The sequence below is a fragment of the Oncorhynchus kisutch genome, linkage group LG6, assembly GCF_002021735.2.
Source record: "Oncorhynchus kisutch isolate 150728-3 linkage group LG6, Okis_V2, whole genome shotgun sequence".
NCBI classification, from domain to species: domain Eukaryota; kingdom Metazoa; phylum Chordata; class Actinopteri; order Salmoniformes; family Salmonidae; genus Oncorhynchus; species Oncorhynchus kisutch.
This window is the reverse complement of record NC_034179.2, coordinates 78,121,623-78,129,122: the sequence shown is the minus strand read 5'-3', so window position 1 is coordinate 78,129,122 and position 7,500 is coordinate 78,121,623. Positions and strand designations below refer to the sequence as shown.

At 47.6% G+C, this 7,500-nt stretch overlaps 1 protein-coding gene across 1 annotated transcript in view; it reads right to left on the bottom strand.

Moving 5' to 3' along the window:
• Positions 1-3,418: 3,418 nt before the first annotated feature.
• The window catches only part of LOC109892003 (ubiquitin carboxyl-terminal hydrolase 43-like), a 90,394-nt gene continuing 86,312 nt past the window's right edge, over positions 3,419-7,500 (bottom strand). The window contains exons 12-15 of the mRNA XM_031827741.1: positions 6,691-7,075; positions 6,303-6,461; positions 5,258-5,428; positions 3,419-5,019 (exon numbers count right to left, since the gene is read on the bottom strand). Coding sequence (XP_031683601.1) covers positions 3,878-5,019; positions 5,258-5,428; positions 6,303-6,461; positions 6,691-7,075 — 1,857 coding nt within the window. The 3' untranslated portion in view covers positions 3,419-3,877. The remainder of the gene's footprint in view (positions 5,020-5,257; positions 5,429-6,302; positions 6,462-6,690; positions 7,076-7,500) is intronic.

Here is a 7,500-nt window from a genome sequence, read left to right as displayed (position 1 = left end):
TTGGATGCTAGACTACTCCCCTATACCTGTAATGTGAGGTATCATGATATTATAATCTCGGACCACAGTCCACTCACCTTCTCCCTGAGATTGGGTGACATTGTACCAAACGAGAGGGTCTGGAGGTTGAATCCTCAGCTCCTCACAGAACCAACATTCTGTGAATATCTTAAAGACCAAATTACATTTTTCTTTGATACCAACGACAACACAGAGACCTCCCCAGCATTATTGTGGGAAACACTGAAGGCTTATCTGAGAGGCTGTATCATCTCCTTTCAGGCTGCCAGGAGTAGGCAAAACAGAGGAGAACTGGAAGAACTGGAGGGACAAATTCACTTACTGGATAGGGAGAATGCTAGCCACCCATCTATGGAGAAACATAAACAAATTACCTCTTTAAAATTTGAATATAATCAGATTCTCTCAGCTAAAATTGCTAAATCTTTTCTCTATGCCAAGCAAAAATATTTTGAGTCTGGTGACAAACCACACAAATTACTCGCCAGACAACTTCGAAAAAATGTGAGTGACCGAATGATTCACAGGGTTAAAGCTGCATCTGGGGAATTACTCTCTTCCCCCAAAGACATCAATGACAGATTCCGGCAGTTTTATGAGACTCTATATACATCTAAAGCGGATCCTAACCCCTTAATTATGCAAACATTTTTGGAGGACTGTAATCTTCCTGCCCTGAACCAGGAAGATTCTAACTTCCTGAATAAGGAAATATCTCTTGATGAAATTCGAGAAACAATTAAATCTCTAAAGAGTGGCAAGACCCCGGGCCCAGATGGATACCCTGGTGAATTCTATAAAACATTCAGCAACATGCTCTCTCCCTACCTGCACAAAATGTTGGTTCAGGCCAATGAGGATGGAGCTCTCCCTTCTACTTTGGACGAAGCGTTCATTACAGTTATACATAAGAAGGGTAAAGATCCAGAAGAGGTAGGGTCATACAGACCAATATCTCTCCTTAATACAGACCAAAAGATTTTAGCAAAAACTCTGGCTAACAGGCTTAGCACTTTAATTGGCAAATTGGTCCATTCGGATCAGACCGGCTTTATCCCTAACAGAAACTCATTCTTCAATCTCAGGCGCCTCTTCAATATTATGTATTCTCAGAGGTTACCCAACGTGGACCTTGCCGTCATATCTCTTGACGCCGAAAAGGCCTTTGACCAAGTTGAGTGGCCCTATCTATTCAAGGTCCTACAGAAATTTAATATTGGCGATAGGTTCATAAATTGGATCCAGCTTTTATATAGGAACCCCTGTGCCAGAATACTCACTAACCAATCATTGTCGCCCCGATTTAACCTCAACAGGGGGACGAGGCAGGGTTGTGCGCTGTCGCCTATGCTCTTCACCCTAATTATCGAACCGCTCGCTCAGACGATCAGATCTCATGCAGCAATACATGGCTATAATACTAAAGACACTCTAAATAAGATCTCCCTATACGCTGATGACATCCTCCTCTATGTAACACAACCCCAGGCTAGTATCCCAGCTATTCTTGATGTGATCAATTTGTTTGGTACCTTCTCGGGATACAGAATAAATTGGAACAAGAGTGAATTAATGCCCATACGGTCGCAAAATACCTCCTGGCTAGAACATCTCCCATCTTCAGAAAAATTTACCTACCTAGGAATTGTAGTTACCAAACAATACTCCTTACTATTTAAAGAGAATTTCCCCTCTCTGATACAAAAACTCAAAGCAAACATACAATTTTGGAGAACTCTCCCAATTTCTTTGCTCGGAAGAATTAATGCCATTAAAATGGTCTTCCTCCCACAACTGCTCTACCTATATCAGAACATCCCAGTATTCATACCTAAATCCTTCCATAAACAACTGGACTCAATTATCAATCCTTTCATCTGGGATTATAAAACACACAGGATAGGTAAAAAACACCTCTGTAAATCCAAGATGGAAGGAGGATTGTCTCTCCCAAATTTTATATTTTATTACTGGGGCCGCTAACCTCCGCGTTGTTACGTTTCTGTTGGATGACGTACTTCCGGCATCCAGCTGGCTTAGTATGGAACGTGAGGAGTGTCACCCCTTCTCTATTGGCGCTGTGATTTTGTCGCCTGTCAATCTGGAGATGTCACTTTATTGTAACAATCCTATTATACATAGCACAGTCCGAATCTGGAAGCAAATTAAAGTCCACTTTGAGCTTAGACCAATGTCATTCATGCTCCCTGTCACCAGGAATCCCTCCTTTGCCCCTTCTAACCTTGATAACACCTTTGAGCGATGGGGAGAGTTGGGGATAAGTACCATAGGGGATTTATACATAGAAGGGACCTTTGCTTCCTTTGAGTTGCTGAGGGAAACTTATAATCTTCCCAGAAGTAATTTTTTCAGATACCTACAAATTAGAGACTACGTTAGGAAACACCTCCCAACATTTGAGAATGCTAAACCTTCCATGTTTGACGGATGCATAAAATTATGCCCCACCTCAGATAAACTGATATCGCGTCTATATGATGCTTTTCAATCTGTTAGCACACCTTCTACTGATGCCATCAAGGCAAAATGGGAGGAAGAACTAGGGACTGACATCTCGGTGGCAGACTGGGAAGAGAGCTTGGAGTATATCCACACATGCTCCATTAATTCCAGACATCGTCTCATACAATTCAAGATATTACACAGATTACACTATTCCAAAACTAAACTGCATAGGATATTTCCTGACACATCCCCTACATGTGATAAATGTCAGGCTACGCAGGGTACACTACTCCACTGCTTTGCCCTATGCTCTAGCTTGCATGGTTATTGGTGTGGAATTTTTGGGATCCTCTCTGAAGTTTTGGAGACTTCAATAGATCCAGATCCGCTTCTGATAATCCTGGGAGTATCTGAGTCCCTAAACGGATTAACCAACCCCCAAAAACAACTAATCTCGTACGGTCTCATCTCGGCAAAAAAACTAATCTTGTTGTTTTGGAAAAGGAGGGAAGCGCCCTCTACCAAATTATGGCTTAGTGAATTGGCAAACACTGTACACTTAGAAAGAATTAGATATATTCTGAACAATAAATTATCAACATTTGATCAAATCTGGCAGCCTTTCCTCTCCTACTTGGACGAGTCGGCGCTGAGAATTTGTACTTTTTAACGCACTCTCAATTGTAATATTTGAATCTACCTTTGGTCAGCATGTGCTGGCCCTGCCACCCGAGCAGTTGGGGAGGGGGGGGGGGGGGGGGGGGGTTGGGGGAATAAGCGGGGGGGGGGGGTAGGGTAGGGGGGACATCTTCCCTCTACGTGTCCTTGTTTTGTATGTCGTGTTTTGTATTATTTGTTCTGCACCCAGAACTCTGGGTCTTGTTGTTCCTGTATGTTCTTTTATGTTTAGATAAGAATTGTATACCTGTCTTGTATACCTATACACCATTCTTGTGTGTGTTCAATAAAAAAAAAATTGAAAAAAAAAAAGAAAAAAGAAAAAAAGAAACATCTCTGATGGTTATACTACAGAGACCTGGTGACCGTCTGGATGTGATTTGTGTCAATCAACAGCGTGGTTGCAGTGTTCAACAAACAATCATTCTGAACTGTCACAGAGGCACTTACATTAAACAGAAGACTATGACAGACAGTTAACTGTTACGCACTGCATTGCTGATTTCAGCTGTTGGCAAAGCCTCCCCTAAGAACCTGTCTAGTAACACCGTGACTATTCCTCTGCTCTAGCTGTGGTGGCCAGACTGCTCAGCTCACACTAACATGCTAACACTGGCAGTAGCATTGGCAGAAACTCTAAATAAAGAGACACACACGCCAGATAACTCTACTGCTGTGGCAGCAGCCAGTTAGTCTAGCCGTGCGGAGGGAGTCAGAAGCAGGACTCGGGGACGGGTCTCTGCTGCCTGCCCAGGGAGGTGGTGCTGTAGCGTGCCCGCTGCAGGGTGGCATAGCTGGGCTTGTCTGTGGCCAGGCTGCTGCGGGGGGCCGGGGGAGCTACCTGCCCGTTCCTCTGCAGAGAGGCACACCTGCGCAGGGTCAAGTCCAGTTTGGTCTGGATGTTACTGGAGCTGTGGGCACGCTTGATGTCAGCAGCAGAGCTGTGACTCCCTGCCCTCCCGTTGACAAGCTGCGCTTTGCTGTGACGGCAGTCACTTCTAGGGGCGCCGTTGGCCCTCTTTTCCTCCAGCGCTACACCGTTCAGGGTCCCATTGGAGAGGGAGAGTTTAGACAAACTACCGTTTGCCACCTTGCTGGTTCGTCCATGGCCATTGGCCCGGACCACCTCCCCCTTGCTAGGTGTCCTCTGAGTGTCTTTCTTCAGGAAGCCTGATTTGAAAAAGGACAAGAGGCTGTCGTGGCTCCTTACCTCCTGACCCCTCATCCCCTTCCTCTCCTCAGGCTGTAGACCAGCCTGCAGCACCCCTACCCTGGAGGTCAGCCCTGCTTGGGCCTTGGGCCTCTTCAGTGTGGAGTCCCTACTTGGGGGGGCACTGTGGCTGATGTGGACCCCATCAGTAGAGCCTCTATGGGGGTGAGGGTCCAGGGTCCTGCCCTGGTCCTGCCTGAACCTCTTGGAGGACCTCCGGCCAAGTGAGCTGTCATCCCTGACTTTAGTGATAATACTGAGCCCCAGGCTGGAGCTCCTCTCTATGGCAGGCCTGCTCTGGCCCTCTGGTACTCTTGGGGAGTCGCAGGCCTCAGAGTTGGACCTGTCCATGCAGCTCAGGCTGCTGACACTGGGGGAGCTGCCCAGGTCCCTGTGCCCGCCCTGGGGCGGGGTGGCCACTAGGGTGATGATGGGGTCCTTGGTGCACCGCGGCCTGCGCCCTGACTCCAGGTACTCCACCAGCTCCCCTCGCCTGGGGGCGGAGGGTTTGGGGCGGTCCTTGGAACCAAAGGACCAGCGCAGGGGCAGCACTTTGCTCAGGGTGTCCTTGGTCTTAGTGGGTGACCTCATGCTCACGCTCCTGCCCTGAGTGCCTCGGACAAATGGCTTATTCTCAAACCCATCTGGACCCAGAAGAAAAAACAAACACAGTTAGGATTTGTCACATTCCTCCTCTTTTTTAATGGTTACTTGATCGACTTATCTACATAATCATCTGCTTTTTAATTATGTAATTATCTCAAAGATATAATGCTCTTTGAGGAAAAACCAGAACTTCAGACCAATCAGGCACAGCGAACCATAGTGGTTTTATTTATTTAGAGACAGACTGGGGAAATGGTGTCCAAATGTGCTACTCACCTGTCTCTGTTTTGAGAGGCTCGTCCTCGAACACAGGGAGCTCTGGGGATTCGGGGGTTGGTGTGGGGCCAGGAGGGCCAGAGGTGAATCCCCCAGAGAACAGGCTGCCCCTCTTACTGTCCCGCGTCAGACGGATCAGCCAGTGGTCTGACGTGGAGGAGCTGGTGGAGCCTGTAGAAGTAGAAGAACACTGTTATAGAGAGCAAAGTGCCATCTACTGGACTCTCAGCACAGCTAATACATACAAACCTGTCTCCTTTTCCTAGAGGGGGACAGTAGGCGTCCGCATGCTTCCCAGCCGAAACATTTCGGGAAGAGTTTGTGCATATATTATGACAACATTTTGTTAGTTGTTGTTAGTTTGGAAGCCTATGCCCCTTCATCGGAGATTGGTCAACAGTAGGGATTCTTCAATAAACTTTTTCATTGTGAAATAGTGCACCAAACATCTTAGTTAGATGTAAAAATGCACGACTAAGATCTCCTCTGCAAAAACGTCAAAATAAATGATAGAATTCTTGAGTTATCTTAGATAAATTCTGACTATTTTGAGGAAGTGTATACTGGCTACAGCGTCTCAAGAGGGACAATTGCCGCTGTTGCAGCTTTTTCTCGTTTTTAAGCAAAAGTATTTTAAGGGAGTATGCAATGCACAGACGTTCCCTTTGCCTGTCCGAGTTCTGCTAGGAGCAAACCAAACCTAGTATGCCTTTACTGTACCTCAATCCTATGATGGACAAGGTCATTACACACTGCCAATCATACACTCTTTTGATTTCAACATTAATGATTTAAATTAGAAAAATGTCTGGATGCTGTCAGTGAAGTACCATTCATTATTGGGCGACGAAAGCCATAATTCCACCAATAATGGATTTCAGAAGCCTTATTTCCATTACATGGACTTACTTTCAACTGAAGACCTCTAAAGGTCAGTATTCTTCCAGAACCAATTGGTATATATCATCTACTGAAATGACACAATAGGACTGCAGGACATATTGCAGACTGTGGCTTAATTAATGGACTTGTCAACATGGCTCACCTCTGAGAGAGGAGCTGGCTGACCATGGAGGGATGGTGTTGCGTCTCTGGTAGAAGAGGATGTAGGCTCCCCGTGTGCACACCTCCCCCTCTGTGACTGGCTCTGCACTGCTGTCATCATACCCATACCACTGTGCGTCCAATGAGTTCCTGCAGAACGCTGCACAGAGACACAGACACCTGTTCAGACACGCACAACAGTGTGTACTTACATACATACTAAACAAACCACCACCATGTCTTTATTATCATCACCATCAAACACATTTTTGGACTGGATCTCACTTCAAGACACCTTGCTGATTAAAGACCACTTTCAATGAGATTAATATTTCATAGAACATTTATAGGATGTGAATATGACAGCCAGACAGTCCCTCCATACAAACCTGTGTAATGTCCCCCGTGCATGCCTCCGTGATGGTTACACACGGCATAGAGGTCATATAGGAAGTCTGGAGGCGCCACGTCGGGTGGGCAGGGCTGTTTCCAGGCCGGGTGCAGGGGGCCAGGGAGCAGAGGACCGTGGGGGGGCAGAGGACATTGGGGGGGCAGCCGGGTGCTCTGACTCCTCTTCACCACATGGGGCGCCATGTCTAGGCCGTCCAGGGGGAAGCGCACCAGCGTGGCCAGCTTGTTGCGGCGCTCGCCCACCTGCCGGAAGCGCTTGAGGTGGAGGATGAGGATGTCAGGCAGCGTCCACAGGCTCATCTTCACCATGCCCTGCTGCAGCTGCTTACAGTGGGGACATTTCCATGCATCGTCTGGGGCCAGCTGGGGGAGGGAGGGAGGGAGGGAGGGAGGGAGGGAGAGAGAGAGAGAGAGAGAGAGAGAGAGAGAGAGAGAGAGAGAGAGAGAGAGAGAGAGAGAGAGAGAGAGGGAGAGAGAGAGAGAGAGAGGTAGAGAGAGATAGTGAGAGGGAGAGGGAGAGAGAGAGAGGTAGAGAGAGATAGTGAGAGGGAGAGGGAGAGGGAGAGAGGGAGAGAGAGAGGGAGAGGGAGAGAGAGGGAGAGAGAGAGAGGAGAGAGAGAGAGAGAGGGAGAGAGAGAGAGGGAGAGAGAGATAGTGAGAGGAGAGGAGAGGGAGAAGGGGAGAGGGGAGAGGAAGAGGGAGAGGGAGGGAGGGAGAGAGGAGAGAGAGAGAGAGAAGAGAGAGAGAGAGGGAGAGGGAGAGGGAGAGGGAGAGGGAGAGGGAGAGGG